Source organism: Phodopus roborovskii, unplaced genomic scaffold, assembly GCF_943737965.1.
Source record: "Phodopus roborovskii unplaced genomic scaffold, PHOROB, whole genome shotgun sequence".
NCBI classification, from domain to species: domain Eukaryota; kingdom Metazoa; phylum Chordata; class Mammalia; order Rodentia; family Cricetidae; genus Phodopus; species Phodopus roborovskii.
The window spans coordinates 680,615-698,219 of NW_026126651.1; the positions used below are offsets into that span (position 1 = coordinate 680,615).

At 47.4% G+C, this 17,605-nt stretch overlaps 1 protein-coding gene across 1 annotated transcript; it reads right to left on the reverse strand.

Annotated features, from left to right (window-relative positions):
- Positions 1 to 1,084: 1,084 nt before the first annotated feature.
- On the reverse strand, positions 1,085 to 8,173 carry LOC127213754 (myeloid cell surface antigen CD33). The gene is made up of 7 exons (XM_051174217.1): positions 8,165 to 8,173; positions 5,238 to 5,298; positions 4,788 to 5,171; positions 4,252 to 4,530; positions 2,506 to 2,599; positions 2,155 to 2,221; positions 1,085 to 1,266 (listed from the first exon to the last, which is right to left on the reverse strand). The coding sequence occupies exons 1-7, from the start codon at positions 8,171 to 8,173 to the stop codon at positions 1,195 to 1,197; spliced, it is 966 nt and encodes a 321-aa protein (XP_051030174.1). The 3' UTR covers positions 1,085 to 1,194.
- Positions 8,174 to 17,605: the final 9,432 nt, after the last annotated feature.

Consider the following 17,605-nt stretch of genomic DNA (forward strand, 5'->3'; position numbering starts at 1 on the left):
TTATAGATCTGCTTAAGACTGGCCACTAGTAACCAGGCAATAATCAATACTAGCTATCTGGAAATCTCTGCTGGCCATGTCAGTAATCCATAACTCCTCAATTTAACCTTGGGCAATTTTTTTTTGACAAGGACAGAAAACAGCCATATTCTTGGTCAAAATATCACAAGAGTGGTCTCTATATCACATACCAATACTATTCTCAAATCAAACCCCCAGGTTCAAATCACCCTCAGCATCACTGTTTTCCATGCTTCTACTATGATTGCCCATTAAGCCTCACTTGACATGCCCAATTGCTTTTCTAGTCCATAGTGTTACATATTCTTCCAAACAAAAGCATGGTTAATCCTGTCACAGCGATACCCTGGTCCCTGTTACCAATTTCTGTCTTAGTTAAGGTTTCTGTTGCTGTGGAAAGACACCATGACCACAGCAACTCTTATAAAGGATAGCATTTAATTGGGCTGGCTTACAGCAGTTCAGAAGTTTCGTCCATTATCATTATGTCTAGAAGCATGGCAGCACTCAGGCAGACATGGTGCTAGGGAGGTAGCTAAGAGTGCCACATCTGGATTGGCAGGCATCAATCAGGAAGTACCGGCGAGTGACAGTAGACCTGGTGTGAGCATCTGGAATCCCAAAACCCACCCAATAATGGTGATGATGATGGTGGTGGTGATGATGATAACAATAATACTATAACCATATCATAGAGAGCAATAGAGGAAGATGTGGAACTTTGACCTATGACCTACATACAAGTATTCATGGGCAAGAATACTGACACACACATGTGTATATTTATTCATGTGAGAGATGTGGGGAGGGAGAAATAGAAAGAGGGGTGAGGCAGGAGGAGAAAGGGGTCAGACCATTATTCTGAATAGGAAAATCAAAAATGGAGGAGGTAACCGCTGGTGTTGTCATACTGAAGAAAATGAAGGAGCCCAGGCTTGGCCACAGGTCTCTTAATGCAAAACCAGACAATTTCAACACACACAGAAGTTTAACCCATAGTCTGTTGCAATGGGAGGGATCCAGGAATTATCCTTGGGGAGCCACAGGGGACACAGCCGCTTCACGTGAGAGCTGCACTCCTGATAGTTCCTTGGTAGGTTTGATCTCTGGGTACTCCTGAGGCCTCACCCCCATGAAACCTGAGGGGGCCATAGTTCAAATACTGCTATCTTCCTAAGGCAAGGCCCCCTGTGAGGGTCTTAGATTCTCAGGGAGACTGTGCACCTTGGAGTCCTCTGGGTGAGTCTGTATGGAGAGGAAAGAAAAGCATCACAGTGGGACACATGGAGAGGATGCACTGAGAACAAAAGCATCTGTGCAGAACATCCATTATCATTAGACACTTGTTCACTGTCCTTCTACGAGGGGTTCCGAAGCTGTCACTTAGTCATTCACTGGTATGGGTGAGGACCTTCACGAGCTCACCCATCTAGTGCTCTCTACTCAGCCTAGATGTTTCTGAGTCACCGGGAGTATTGGGTCCACAGGAAGGCAGCAATGCAGACATGAAGACTTAGAGAGACGAAGACAGACCGGAAGAACAAAATGTGGTGGTGAGTGTGACTGCCATGTGAGTGAACTAGAGAAGGACTAAAGAACGGCAGTTCCCACAAAGCCCACCTTCTACCTGTGGGTCTCCATGTGGTAGAGACACCATGGCAATGTTGTCAGCACAGGCATGAGGTGCCTGTCACAGACAGGTCACGGAGCATCTTGGAGACACAGTATCATATGCTGTTGGATATTGGCAGTGATTATAAATTATGACCATTTCCTGCCTCTGGCTTACTGCAACATTTCTAATCCCGGTGATGTTTACCATGAGAGAAAAATAACACACACTCCATAGAAAGCAAGGAGGGAAGGAGGAGGACCAGGGTCAGCGTGGAGAAATGGGTAAGGGTGAGCTGAAGCATGAGGGAGAGAGACTAGGTGATCTTTGGTGGAGTAAGGAGTGAAAAGAACATGAGTACTGTACTCTGGATAGCAATGGGATCTCTGCTATAGAAGCATTGTGGGACCCAGCAGGAAGGTGATCTCAGGGTGGATGTGGGTAGCTGAGACAGGCCACTCTATCTATCACTATCATATTGAGGAAGGAGATGTGCCAGGCAATAACCCCGTGTGACTAACCGTGGCGGGACTTTCGTAGTCGGTGTGCACTGACAGCTTTACTCTCTTCTTCCTGCAGAGCATCACACTAAATGAGGAAACCAAGGCTTTCAGTGTGGGCCGTGGAGGGACAGTGTGAAACAATGCTCTCAATGTGCTCTGGCCAGAGACTTGAGAGAGGTGAAGAGACACGCCCAGCCACCACTACCACCTGACTGTTAAAATGAGTGTTGCTACATACACCAGAGTTGAGCACAGACATCCAGCCCATGTGCAGCCCCCTTCCCACAAACCGCTGCTTCCCTTGCTCTGCGCACCTCCCCCATCCCTGTCCTTCCCACGCCTCCTCCTTATCTCAGGGGCAGCACTCACCTCAGAAATATGAAACAGAGCCCAAGAAGCAGAACTTTGACAGATGCCTCCACCATAGCCACCAGGACCACCTCTGCCATGTGACCCAGTTTCCCTGTGGAAACACATGCACTGGACTGGCCTTACCTGGAAGACACAGCCCAAGGCCTTTCTCCCTCAGTAGGGCTTGGATATTTGGCTGCTTGACGGACAGTATCAAGAGCTTAAAAACACAACCCACTTGATGTCATAACTGTGATGAGTGAACCCCCCACCCCCAAGGACACAGAATGAACTCTCAACACATATCACAGGAAACCAAAACCATTCAGTTCACAAACAGCAGCAAGATCTTGAGATAGAACTTCTATCGAAAGATGTGTGAACGAGCAGCAAGCGCAGGAAAACACGTTTTCCTGCACTGTCACTTTAGCGCAGATGAAGACTACAGTGGGTCAGCTCTCTGCACAGCGGCAGGCTTGCTTTCCTAAGAAGGGAAGTGACCGCACTGGCGGGAGCGTAGGATGTGTGGAGCTCCTGTGTGCTGCCAGAGGAGATGGGAAGTAATCACTGTGGAGGTCTCTGGACACTCAGAATGAAGAGCAGATTTAGCATCTCCCTGGTGGTGATCTTCCTCCCGATGAGTGCCCAAGAGAGATGGACACACGCCCAAACAGGAACATGTGTTCCCTCCCATGGTTCCCACTAGTCCAGAGAAGAAATGACCACAGAGCCCATCTTCTAAACGGCAGCTGAGCAAGTGGGGTGTATGTAACATTGGGTGTGGTTGAAGTTATAGAAGAATGCAATACTATTGCTTGCCACAGAGATTAAGCTTGAACACAGGATGCTGGGGAGTAGCAGTCGGATGAACTCATTTCAAAAGGCTTCAATTTCTGTGCAAAGTGCAAATGCGGCAAATGCACAGGGACCATATCAAGCCGGTGTTTGCCAGAGAATGACAGTGTTGTAGGTGCAGAATTTCTATCTGGGGACATGCAAAGGTTCTGGAATGCCATGGTGCTCTGTATTGTATGACAGTAGTTAGTGATTAATACTGTACCCATTTATATAAAGAAAAAATTATAAGTGCAAACACAACAAGGCAATTTTAAGTTCTGCTGATGACAGAAATCCACAGTATTCTCAGAGGCCAGAGTGTGACTCAGGGCTCATCCCAGGATCAGTCTTCAGCACCAAAACCTCAAACAAGACGCTAGACAGGCGAAAACAGACCCCTTCATCTTTCTCCATGAGGAAGTCCCTTTGGCCACACTTAATTAAGATCTGCTTCTCAGTTAACTGTCAAATTCAGAAAGATGTGGGACTCAGCTGTATTTGAGAAGTAACCAAGGGCCATGTGCAGATGTCCAAAGCATTGAGGGGTTTGTCAGCACAGGTGTTCATATATCTTTATAGGCTGCGGTTGGGGAGGGGTCATTGGTTCTGTAGCAGAGTCCCTGTCTCCAGAGCAAGGAGAGATGGTTTGTGTGCTGAGACCACAGTAGCTCCCCCTACCTGGGCTAGCTATGAAGGGGACATGAAATAAAAGGTCCTGTACAACATCTTTTTGAGAAACAATTTCTATGTTGAGTTAAGCTGAGGGTGAGACAAGACGGGGCTTCCAATAACTGGTCAAGAGAGCCCAGACTGAAAAAGACAGGGTTCGTGTGTTTCCAGGACCCACGAATAGCCAGGCCACCAAGAAACAGCCACCATGAGCTCCTGCTTTATACGCAGGGCCTTGTTTCCCGATCTAACACTCACAAGTGACATGGAGCTGGATGGTCCTTTCCACAGTGACACCTGCTCCAGGGAAGGTCACCAGACAGGTGAGATTGGTGCCATGGTCCTGAAGCTGAGGTGTGAAGGTCAGCACTGAGGAGTTTGTGGTCCTGGGGCTCAAGGATTTGAGAGCAGCGGATATCCAGGAGAAGGTGGGGGGTGTCCCCTGCTCACAGGCCCAGGGCACAGAGCAGGTCAGGTTGCTAGGATGGCCAGCCTCCAGTGTCCCTGAGATCATGATGTCAGGGGTCTGTGTTAGAGCTGAAGGAGGGAGGAAAGGAAAGAGAGACAGAGAGACAGATATGAGCCATGGTAGAGACCTCCAAATGTACCCAGACAGCACACTCTGCCTCAGGATAGCCATCTTCCCTCACACGGGCCTGGATGTATGTCATAGGATCCATTCAGGATGAGGCACAACTACACACACACACACACACACACACACACACACACACACACACACACAGTGCACTGTGTGTGGTCGTACAATACTATTAGGTGACTTCATTGCTTACGGGCCACATTCAGTGAGAGCTGGCTTTTTCTGTAATTATATCTCGAAAAAGGTTCTGGAACTACTCCAAAGTAGTACACTCCCGTGTCACTTTTCTTGACATCTCTAATGAGGAGGGAACAGTCGTGTTTTTGTGGGTTCCCAAGGAGATGAAATCGGCCCTGTGTTGCATTCTGTACTAGTTGTCTGGGGTCATTTGTGGCCACTGGAGAGTCTTCATGTGGATTGGCCCCCTCTAGGAACCAAGAGCCAAAGACAGGTGCAGAATAGTGATTGAGGGGGTAGGAGAGACTGCAGGGCACATGGACACACAGGCCCTCCTCCACTGTCACTGATTTGGGCACCATCAGCCAGTATTGGTATCTTAGATTCCAAGCCAGGGACCCTGCAAAGAAATGAGAGGTGTCTTGGTTGGCCCCACCACTCCCTGTCCCAGCCCCCCCCCACTTACCTTCCCAAAGCAGGGGCAGTAGCAGTGGCCACAGCATAGCACGGTGAATGGTCCAGGGTCCCTACAAATGAGAGAAGAAGGAGGGCCGGGCAAGTGAAGCTGCTTGTCATAGGTGAGAGTCCCAGGCTTTTGTGTCACAGGACTAATGAAACCCCACTGGAAGCCCAGTAATGAAGTCAGGCAGAGAGCAGCTGACCACAGAAAAGGAACTTCCTGCCCATTTATTATCAGAGCTTTTGTGGAACTTGAAGACAAAACCCTTCTGCTTAGCACATACACTGATAAAGCTCTGCCCTCCACCTGTCACCTCTCACTCCACTGTCACCATCGGAGTATTAGATACTGTGTGACAAACCACAGCTTCTGGATGGTCTCAGTCTGGCAGAAGCAGGACTCAAGGGATTGACAGAGGAACCTTGAGGAATAAAGCATGTCCCCATGTGTCCTGGGAATTTGTCACTAAGGCTATTTGGAAAGGGGAACCTCAATTGAGATAAAGCTTCCACCATATTGGTCTGTACACAAGTCTGTGGGGGCACTTCCTTGGTGGATGATTGATCTGTGAGGGCCATCCCACTGTGGGGGTGTCACCCTTGGGCAGGTGGTCCTGGGCTGTATTTAAAAAAAAAAAAAAGCAAGCCGAAAAAACCACAGAGAGCAAGTCAGTAAGCCTTATTTTGCCATGGTCTCTGCTTTAGTTCCTATCTCTAGGTTCTTACCTTGAGTTCCTGTCCTAGCTTCCCTCAATGACAGCTACAACTGTTAGCTGGCATAAACTTAATATACTGAAAAGCAACAATGAAGAGTTGGGTCTCTTAGCTCTAGTGTTAGCATGATGAAGAGAGATTACTAGCTCCCCACGGGACTGGCAACTGCACCAGCAGGTAATACTCACCGAGGAGGCAGGGGCTTCTTCAGATTCTGTCCTCTTTTTGTGAGTACCCATGTGGTGGGACCCCACTGGAGAGCTGTTTGCACGAGGTGTGAGATGGCAGCTCTAGCTCACACGAGGTGTGGCTAGAAATGACCAGCGACTGCAGACTCAACCATTTCCTGGTGCGGGGCTGCTTTTCAACTCCGATTTGCTGCAAAACTTTCAAACATGTCCTTGGCTCCCACATCACCCCCCCCCCTTGCCTTCCCTTCTCTCCACAATTTTCACCAACCAGGAGAGATGTCTTCCCATCTAGCTCTCAGATCTGCTAGTGTCCAGACCAGTTCAGTGCTGCTTTGCTTTTAGAGATGGGATCTCACCGTGTATCCAGGCTTGCCTAGAACTTTCAGTCATCCTGCCTTGGCCTCATGAGCATTGAGAGGATCTGCTCTACCCAGAGCTGCACAGATATTCCTCGGGGGTATGCTACAGAAGAGGAGGTGATGAAGGAGTGAAAACAGACTGCGTCCTGGAAGAACTGGGGAGGCCAGCATCAAGGTGGAGAGCCAGCGGCATGAGCCATGGTGTAGACGCTACAGTGTAGGGGCACCCTGAGGGAATATGGGGTCCCAGAATGCCATGCCACTCACCTAGGGTGCTGGCTCTGTGGCAGGGTGGATGTCTCTCATTACCGTTGCTTTCCTGGTTGCTTTCTTCTTTCTGTGAGCTTTCACTCTGGTGGGGGACAGAGGCTCATTGTTTCTTCCTTTCGTTTTCTGTTTTCCCTGTTATTGAAAATAGATTCTTTTCTCATACTGTATATGGTGGCAGTAGTTTTCCCCTCCTATACTTTTCTCAGTTCCTACCCACCTCCCCTCCCCCCACCCCCCCGCAGATCTACTCCCCTACTCCCTTCTTGTCTCTCATTTGAACAGGCTTCTAAGAGATAACAACCAAAGGTAATAAAAAAAACCGTAATAAAATGTAGTAAGATGAAGAAAACTACCATGTTGGGCATGTCAACCCAACAGGAAGAGAAGAGTTCCAAGGATAGGCACAAGAATCAGAGACCCGCTGGTTTTCACAGTCACGAATTCCATCAAAATACTAAGCCAAAAGCTGATTGATGTGCAGAGACCTGGTTCGGACCTCTGTAGACACTGTGCTTGCTTCTTCAGTCTCTGTGAAGACTTTGCTTTGCTTAGTTGATTCACGGGGCTTTGCTTTCTTTGTGCCCCCTCTACCACCTCTTACAGTCTCCCCGGGGTTCCCTGAGCTGAGGGGAGTTACTTGGTGGAGACATACCATTTATAGCTGTGCTCAAAGGACTCTCTCACCACAAAATATCTGGTTGTGGGTTCCCATCTGCTGCTGGAGGAAGCCTCTGTGATGACGACTGGATAAGGCATTGCTCTATGAGTGCAGTAGAGCATTGTTAGGAGTCATTTTACTGATACTTTATTTGCCAATAGTGTTTTGTTTCACCCTACATTTCTGAGCTGTCTAATCTATGGTTCTTGGTTACCCTAGAAGTGTCAAGTATGAGTTCCTTCTCGTGGAATGAGCCTCAGGTCAAACAAAACATTGGTTGGCTGCTGCCAAAAGTTCTGTGCCACCATTTTTAGGCAGGACAAATTGTAGGTTAAAGATGCTGTGGGTTGTTGTCCACGCTTCTCTTTTGGTAGCCTGCAGAGTACCTTCCTGCACAGAAGACACTAGAGCATAAGGGTGAAGGCTCCACATGGGCACCAGTGCTCCACTCTCCATGTTCAATGAGTTGTGTGGGTGTTGACCTTGTCAATAGGGCCCTGTTGCCAGTGTGTGCAGAGCAACCTTTTGTCTTAGTAACAGCCTAGGTTGTTTGTGGGAATTTCCATGGGACCCCTCCCCCAGCCAACAACTCAATTAAATGCAATTCTAGACCAACCACTGGGTACCTTGTCTCTCAGCAAGAGATGGCCAGTTGAGACTCTGTATCCCCCATTACTAAGAGTCCTCATTGGAACCACCTTCAGAAATACCAGGCACTTTTCCCTGTGCTAGGTTTCCATACCATCTCCATGGCCCCCAATTCCTGCAACCTTTGATCATACTCTCTCCCTCCACCTCATTTCCCCCACTCCCACCCCAACTCACTCCCAGTCTGTCCATAAAATCAATCTATTTCCCCCTCCCAGGGAGATCCATGCATCCCCAGACCCCCCTTCTTTACTTAACCTCTCTGGGTCTATGAATTGTAGCTTGATTATCATTTACTTAATGGTTAATATCCACATATAAGTGAATATATATTTATCTTTCGAGGTCTGGGTTGCCTCACTCAGGATGATTTTTCTAGTTCCATTCATTTGTCTGCAAATTTTATGATATCTTTTGTTTTAACAGCTGATTAATACTCTATTGTGTAAATGTACCACATTTTTCTTTTTCCATTCTTCAGGTGAGGGACATCTAGGTTGTTTCCAGTTTCTAGCTATTATGAATAAAGCCACAATGAACATGGTTGAGCAAATGTCCTTGTGGTAGAATAGAGTGTCCTTTATATATATATCTAAGAGGTATACAACTGGATCTTGAGGTAGATCTGTTCCCAATTTTCTGAGAAGCCTCCACATAGATTTCCATAGTGGTCGTACAAGTTTGGGCTCCCACCAACAATGGAGAAGTGCAATCCTTTCCATGCCAAGCTGGCATGAGCTATCACTTACTGATCTTTGCCATTTTGATGTGTGTAAGATAGAATCTCAATGCAGTTTTGATTCACATTTCTCTGATGGCTAAGAATGTTGAACAGTCATTTGAGTTTCCTCTACTGATAATTCTCTGTTTAGGTCTGTACCCCATTATTTGTATTTTTAATATCTAGTTTCTTGAGTTCTTTATATATTTTGGATATTTGTCATTTATCTGATGTGGAGTTGGTAAAAAAAAATCTTTTCCCATTCTGTAGACTGGTGCTTTGTCCAATTAATGATGTCATTTGTCTTACAGAAGCTTTTCAGTTTCATGGGGTCACATTTATTAATTATATATCTTAGTGCCTGAACTATCAGTGTTCTGTTCAGAAAATTGTCTCCCGACACTAGACTGTTTATATTAAAAGTCATTACATGATTTTTGAACATGTGACAGGGCAGATCTATGAATCAATCACCCTGTGGCCTGGATGAATGACAATGTGTGTGACAATGACCTCTATTCGCCTTCAATTCTGGGCATCGAAGGTAAACCCACACTTATCTTCAGCTTGGATTCTCATATACCCTGGCTCCAGATCCTTACAACCCCTCCTGCTCCATGCCCTTGGTCTGAACCCTTTGCATTTCCCAAACCCCAAGCTGAGGCTCCCATGAAGAAAATGAGGCACAGGGAGACAGCAAGCAGAACTGTGACACCAGAACCATCAATGGCCCCTTTGTCTCTGAATTCCCTGCTGAAGAAGAAAATATGCATGCTCCCTGGCTTTAATAATTTGGGCTCTGTTCTTCCTTCTCTAGGGTGCCTTTGGCCTCACCTCTGTGCTGGAGTTCAACCACTGAATCACTACCCTCCCCATCACAGGCCCTAGCTTTGTCCAGAATCGCAGATGAAAGACTGTTTACTTAGATGCTTTTGCCCATGCTCCACTCTTTCTTACAGAAGTCTCTCCCTCCCAAGACACATAGCCCTCTCTATGCAGGGTGTCTTTGGCAGGCCAGGAATGGGGCACGGAGGACTCTGACACATGGCAACCAAAGGCATTCTTCTGGGAAGGGTCTTATGGACAGCGACAATGTGGGGCAGCACAGAAAGGATGGTTGAGTTTCCTCTCCTGAACTCTACTGGGTGGCCACTCAAATCAGTATAATCATTTACACTGTGAAGGGGCTGGAGACAGGGACCCAGAACATGATTATTGGACCCTTGAGTCACACCCACACTTCCCTCCTAGTTCTATTTTGCTATCCATCCTGGAATTCCACTACACAGATTCAGGGACATGCATCAACACCTAGCTATCCTGCCAAGGGTATTCTGTCTAATAGGGACCAGATGTCAGAGCCTGCGCAGAAGGCAGGCTAGTATAAGGACTGTTCTTTGGGCAAGACATCAAGGGATGATGGGTTGTCAGTAAAAAGAAATGTCACAAAGGGATTTCAGAGCTGTATTCCATGTGACACTGTCACGAAACGCATGTAACATGTGTCCCAAAGACATGGGGCATACAATACCAAGGGTGATTCCTGCCAAGTGACAGTTACATGTCCATGAGAGTTCACTCTTTATGACAATGGACTGCCTGATGGATGATAATTTCATTACAAGTGGCTGTGTACTTGTGACAACAGCAGCTGTGTAGACAGTATCCATGGTTGTTACTCAAACTTCCTACAAAATTTTACCTGCTCTAAACACTAAATAGTACTTGAAAACTGTCCCCAAATGTCCAGTGACCGGAGGGAAAACATATTGGTACAGATGAAAGGGGAGAAAGCCGCTGGTCTTTCAGGAGTATCTTCACAAAGTGTCAGAGAGCACTGAGTGGGGGAGGCCTGACTGGCTGTTCCTTGTGAACCACCCATATTTGAATCAGAAAACTCAGGTCTGGTGCGGATGAGTCTCTAGCAACAGCTCCAGGGAGGGAGATGTTTCAGCTGGACCAGTTCCCTGGGGGAGCAGATTGGGGTTCTCAGTAGCATGTGGGGAGAAAGAAGAGCATCTTGGGGTGAAGATGAGGTAAGGCATTCTCTGACACATGCCATCAGCCTCGCAGAAGAAGAAAACCTGTGGCCTTCTGAGTCTCCTACTCAGTCAGACTGTCAGGACTCAGCCATCATGGTCCTCCAGGACTCCTTCCAGTCCCCTCACAGCCTTGAGGACAAGGTGATCTGTACTTATAGTGGCATTGAGCTGGATGACCCTCTCTACAGTTACAGCAGCTCCTGGGAGGTCACTTGACAGATGAGGTTGATATTATGGCCTTGGGGCCTGGGTGTGTGAGTCAACACTGAAGAGAGAGTGATCCTGGGGCTCAAGGAGGTTTGACATCCAGGAAAAGATAGGAGGTGTTCCCAGTCACAGGTCTAGGACACAGAGCAGGTCAGGTTGTGATGACAGCCAAGTGCTGTGGGATATTATTTAAATATGTGTTACATTTGTTTATGCTGTTTGTTTCAATGATGCAAAGATGAGTTACATTCTTTTATGTTACATTTGTTTAACTCTGTGAAGCTCTGATTTTTTTTTTTTTTTTTTTTTTTTTTTTTGGCCTGTCTAAACCACCTGATTGGTCCAATAAAGAGCTGAATGGCCAATAGTGAGTCGGGAGAAAGGGTAGGCGGTCTGGCAGGCATAAAGAATGAACAGGAGGAGAAATCTAGGGAGGAGAAATCTAGGGAAGATCAAGGAATGAGAGAGGAAGGAGGAGGGCTTCAGTGACCAGCCACACAGCAAGCCACAATGTAAGAAGTTAAGAAATACATACAGAAATAAAGGTAAAAGCCAGAAGCAAAAGATAGTTGGGATAATTCAAGAAAAGCTGGCTAGAAACAAGCCAAGCTAAGGCTGGACATTTATAAGAAAGAATAGCCCTGTGTGATTTATTTGGTAACTGGGTGGCACCCCTTACACACACACACACACACACACAGAGAGAGAGAGAGAGAGAGAGAGAGAGAGAGAGAGAGAGAGAGAGAGGAAGAGAGAGAGAGAGAGAGAGAGAGAGAGAGAGAGAGAGAGAGAGAGAGAGAGAATAAATAGCAAAAAAACAACCAACAGCTGTCAAGCCCCTGAGTCCCTGGGATATGTGTGTCAGGGATCTTTGTCAGAGCTGGGGAGGAGAGACACAGGGAAACAACACATGATGGAGATCCCTAAATGTGCCCCCCAGCAACAAACTCTGTCTCAAGACAGTGATGTCCCCTTGATCAGCCCCAGTATCTAGACCTCAGAAGAGGACCTACTTTAGCCATTCCTGGAGGACCGTTGGGATTATCAGGTGACCACCTTATCAATTTCACTCACTGAGAGCTGGCTTTTTATGTGGCTGTATCTCACAGGATGACCTCCCTCCACCCTGAGGAAGTACACTCATCTCTGATGAGCAGGGAACAGTTACATTTCTGTAGGTCCCGGAATTGGCCCTGGGCTGCCTTCAGGACTGGTCGTTCGGAGTCACTTATGGCCATTAGGGAGTTGAGGTCTGTGCTGGCCCCTGCCTGAATGCAGGAGCTAAGATCAGGTGAGTTGGAGATTAAGAGGAGGGAGAGTAGGTGCTGCAGGGCACTTAGACACACAGTCCCCCTGGAATTGTTACAGCCTTGGGCAGTCATCTGGTATCACAGATTCTGAGCCAGGGATACTGCAAAGAAATGAGTTATGCTGTTCTTGCCCCCACCAACCCTGTCCCTGTCTTCACTCACCTGCCAACAGCAAGGGCAGCAGCAGAAACGACTACTGTTGAAGCCCTTGAACTCCTGTGGTGGCCAGAGAAAGGAGGTCTGAGCAGTTCGAAGTGGGTTCTTGAGGGTAAGAATTCCTAGGCTTTGGTGTCACAGGACTGAGAAGAGGCCCCACCGCAAGCCCAAGAGTGAATACAGAGAGTAATTGGCAACGGAGAAGGAACTCCCCGCCCACAGGTTATCAAAGCTTTCAGTGGCCACGGAGAACACACACTTCCACTTTCCTAATGCAATGGGGACCACACTCAGGTGCTGTAGAATATTTTAAGGCATGTTACATTTGTTTATGCTATGGAACATTTGTTTTAATGATGCAAAGATGTGTTAGATTTTTTTTTATGTTGGATTTGTTTAACTCTGTGAAAATGTGTTACTTTGCGTGTCCAAAACACCTGATGGTCTAATAAAGCTAAACAGCTAATAGACAGGAGAAATGATAAGCAGGGGTGGCAGGCAGAGAGAATAAATAGAAGGAGAAATCTGGGAGGCAGGCAAGTCATCAAGGAGTGGGAGGAGCAGGGTGCAAGGGGCCAGCCACCCAAACACAAAGCCAGCCTTGGAGTACTAGTGAGAGTAAAGTACACAGAAGTAAGAAAGGGGAAAAACCCAGAGAAAAAGGGTAGATGAGATAATTTAAGTTAAGAAAAGCTGGCTCGAAGTAAGCCAAGCTAAGGCCGGGCATTCATAAATAAGGATAAGCCTCTGTGTATTTATTTGGAAGCTGGGTGGTAGGCCTCCCAAAAGAGCAAAGAGCCAAAAGAGTAAAATAAGAAAACCAATAACACTCAGGGAAGAAATCAGACTCTCGGTTCCTGGTTCTCTGACTTTGATTTCCCCCCACTCTAACATCCTTATCCAGCTAGTACACTCTACTTGGTTTGTTGGCAGGGGCTTAATGCCAGGGCTTGTAGAAGCCCCGTCCCTGTGCAGCTAGTTCTCAGAAATAGGAGAGTAGGGATGGTGGACCAAGACTCTGGTGGCCTCTAAGCATGTGGTCCCACATGGCAGGTTCCCAACATGTTTACTGACTCTTCCCAGGCCTGGATCACACAGAGCAGGACCTGAGAGACTGGCAGGTTGGGTGGCAGCATCAGGAAGTCAGGGGGAATCTGAGCTTTGGTGCAGGAGTCCTTTTTTTGTATCTATTCCAAGTCTCATATATCAGAGGTACCACAATCCCCAACCCTCGTTCTGAGGATCTCCCAGTGGAGGAAAGAGAACAGTGTTCTCTACAGAGTCAGGCATGAGTCACCTGGGTCATTCCCCCATCCTCAGTTTTTATTCTGAGTCCTGCCTCCAGCACACTTCTTCTGGCGGTTCACATGACCCTGGGGCCACATCCTTTGAGGACTCACAAGAAGGAGGTCCAGGTGTGGGCTGGGCTCCCTACTGGTCTTTGGGGAGGGGGCAAGACCTCTGTGCATAATCAGATGTCTGTGGTCCTGAGCACTGTGGGATGCAGTGGACCTTGTTCAAGTCCACATGCAGAAGTCTCAGCCTCCAGTCTGTCAGATGTGAGTGTGTGGAACAAGATATCAGAAAAATGTTCAGTTAAGTGAGGTGATTGGCATGGCTCTAATATAAAATGTGGTGCCTTATTAGAAGAGTCACACACACAACAAGCCTTGTGAGGACACAGGACAGGCTACAGATGGATACTGCCCTGTGCACCCCCTGATCTGGAACATCCTGTCTCACGAGTGAGAAAACAAACATGTGGCCTAAACCACTTTTTTGTGATCTCTGTCATTATAGCTGAGTAAACAGGCACCTTGCTGTAGATGAATTTTTCTTTGGGCCACCAGCTCACAAAAGAATGACAGAGATGTATTACTAATTGTGAAAGCTTGGGCTTGTTTCTAACTAGCTCTTGTAACTTAAATTAACTCATTTCTATTAATCTATGTGCTGTTGCATGGCTCATGGCTTTTGACTCTCCTCCTGCATGTCTTGCTTCGTCTGTGTCCAGCTGAAGATTCTGCTTTCTTCTTCTCAGAGTTATCTGTTCTCAGAAGTCCCGCCTAACCCCTTCCTGCCTAGCTAGTGGCCATTCCGCTCTTTATTAAACCAATCACGGTAACACATCTTCACACAATGTAAAGAAATATCCCACAACACCCTGTGTCATCCTGAGGATGCCTTGTGTTCCTACAAGGAACTTCCCATAGTTGTCCCTAGGTCACACGGGGCACCGTGTCAAGGATGGGTATGCGATGGGGTGGTGCACAGGATAGAAGGAGAGTGGGAAGGGGAAGGTTGTGCTGTGAAAGGAAGCATCTGCCACCCTGTGCACCATGACAAAATCTAGACCTGTGGGAAGGTTATATTGCCATGCCACATATGCTGCCTCCTTTCCATGGCAGGGCATGTCCAACATGTGGAGCTAGTTTCCCTAAAGGGTGTGCTGGAGTGTGATAGACTCTGTAAGGATACGTGAGGAGCAAGGCGCACGGAAGCAGGGTCACAGTTCACCGTAGGATGCCCTGTATGGTCATCATATCGGGACTTGTTTGTCCTGTCCCCTATCAGTCCCCTGCTCACCCTGTCACTCTAAAGTAGCCTGTTCACCTCGTCCCCTATCAGTCCCCCAGTTCATCTCTCTCCCTCGGTCCCTGTTCATCTCTCTCCCTCGGTCCCTGTTCATCTGTCTCCCTCCGTCCCTGTTCATCTGTCTCCCTCGGTCCCTGTTCATCTGTCTCCTCGGTCCCTGTTCATCTGTCTCCCTCAGTCCCTGTTCATCTCTCTCCCTCGGTCCCTGTTCATCTGTCTCCTCGGTCCCTGTTCATCTGTCTCCCTCGGTCCCTGTTCATCTCTCTCCCTCAGTCCCCTGCTCACCGTGTCTCCCTTCATTCACATGTTCACTCTGTCACCCCCTCAGTCCCCTGTCCAGTCTGTCTGTCTCTCAGTCATTCTGGGAGCTACACCAGCAATAGGTGTGCCAGAGACCATGAGGGTTTCAAAGCCTGACACATTCCAGAACAATAGGCTGCTGGTCCCAACATGAACATCACATGAGGAGCCCACCAATATGTCAGAGAGGAAGAGCAGAGCAAAGGTGAAAAGTGGCTGAGTCTGGAGTATACAGGAATGCCCCAGTTCAGCCAGCTGCATGGAGCCCACAGGAACCCAAGCCCCACTTCCTGGAACCTGAAATGTTACTTTTTCCTTATATAAAAAGTCTTAGCAGAAGCTGATGTGACAAGTGAAGACCCTGCACTATCCAGTTGGTCTAATCCTGTGTCCTTCCAAGGAGAAATACAGGGAGATGGATGCAAACTCAGGCGAGGCCTCGTGACGCAGAGGCAGAGATAGGATTGCAGGCATAGGCTAAGACGTCAGAAGCCTCCACCAACTGGGAATAAAAGAGGTGGGTCCACTCTTTGGAGGGCCAGCCATGTGACTCACAGATAAGTACCCAGGGAACCTGACTCCTGATTCCCATGGCCCTGAGCCATGCGAGAGACATGTCTGTGTTTCTGATGACTGCTGTAAGTAAGTGTGTCAAGTGTCATCAGAGGCGCTTGGGGACAGATTGTAAAGAAGTTCTCAGAAACCACAGAAGGATAAGGAAGTGGAGCCTTCCCCACAGCCATTTCTCTATGTTGCAATCAGACTTCTCAGTTCCCTTGTACCACCTCACTCGCCTCCTAAATTCCCTCTTTACAGCACCCCTCCTCTCCTTCCAACAGCTGCTCTCAGACGCAGTGCCCGCCGCATACTAAAGTGGCTCAAAGTGACTGGAAACCTAAATGCAGGCCCCAAAAAAGTGCTAATGGGAATATCGCTGGCTCATGGGACACCAGCCTATAAACTAATACTTTGGAGGGTATTATGGAAACCATAGGAAATAAAAGATAAATAGGTAAACAGGATCACATTTTCAAAACTAAACTTCTGTAGCTTTGGTGACAAAGGTTCATAATCCCATCAGCTTCACCAGCTGGGGCAGGAGAATCACACATTCCTGGCCAGCCTGGACTGTAAAGTATCCTCAAAGTCAGCCTAGGCAACCCAGTGAGACTCTCTTTCAAAATAAAAGTTAGAGGCCTGAGGGTGTAAAGGGTACTTACCTGGCAAGTTTGAAGTTCTGCATTCGCATCACACCCAGGAGGCTGGAGGGGTTGTTCAGTGGGTAGGAGCGCTTGCCCCTTGCCACAGGCAGTGACCCTGAGTTCAGTTCCCAGATCCCATGTTAGGCAGCTCACAGCTACCTGCAACTCCCGCCCCAGGAAATCAGAGCCCCTTTTCTGGCCTGTGAGCACCAGCACTCGTTTGGTACACACACACTAAAATAAAATAAAATCTATGAAGAAACAAGTGCCAGTCCTCATAAATATATGTACTCAATACAAACACCTTATGTGGAGTAAGGTGAACGGGTAGCCAATAGGAAAGAATGCGTACACTACAGAAGGAACATAAAAATGACACAAGCCGAAAGGAAAGAACGTTATTAAAATGTGTCTATCAATAGTACTTAAACGTAGCTATACACGGACACAGGCGGGTTAAAAAAACAAACCGCCTTCCTGTTCTCATCAACACTACTGTGTCATGGCACCTTCCCTCTATTATGACACCTGAAGCCGTGAAACTGTACAGATGGCTCAGAGGCTAAGAGTACTGACTGCTCTTCCCGAGGACCTGAGTTCAATTCCCAGAAGCCACATGGCCGCTCTCAGCAACCATTTCAACTCCAGTTCCAGGGGAAACTGATGCTTTCTTCTAACTTACGCGGATATTGCCTGGACCTGGGCAAAAATGTTCATGAAATAAAAATAAACAATTTAAAAAGAAAAGATGAGTGTCCCAAGGATGTGGGGCAAAGAAAATCCTTTTACACTTCTGTGGAGACATAAATTAGTACAGATACTGTGTTAATTAGAATGAAGATTTTTTAAAAAAAAATTAAAACATAGAACATCCTCACTGCAGAACTATTCTTGGAAGTTCTGTCAGCTAAAGGGGATGGAGTCAATGCCTCAATGAGACACCTACACCTCTGCCCATTACAGCCACAAAAGGGAATTAAACCAAATGTCTACTGATGGGGG

Bases quoted from the DNA above. Each gene is read 5' to 3' on its own strand.
- LOC127213754 (XM_051174217.1), bottom strand. The intron at 5,172-5,237 runs GTAAGTGGGGGG...ATTTCTTTGCAG, and splicing joins ACTGCCCCTGCTTTGGGAAG to GGTCCCTGGCTTGGAATCTA. The intron at 2,222-2,505 runs GTGAGTGCTGCC...TTCCTCATTTAG, and splicing joins CTCTGTTTCATATTTCTGAG to TGTGATGCTCTGCAGGAAGA.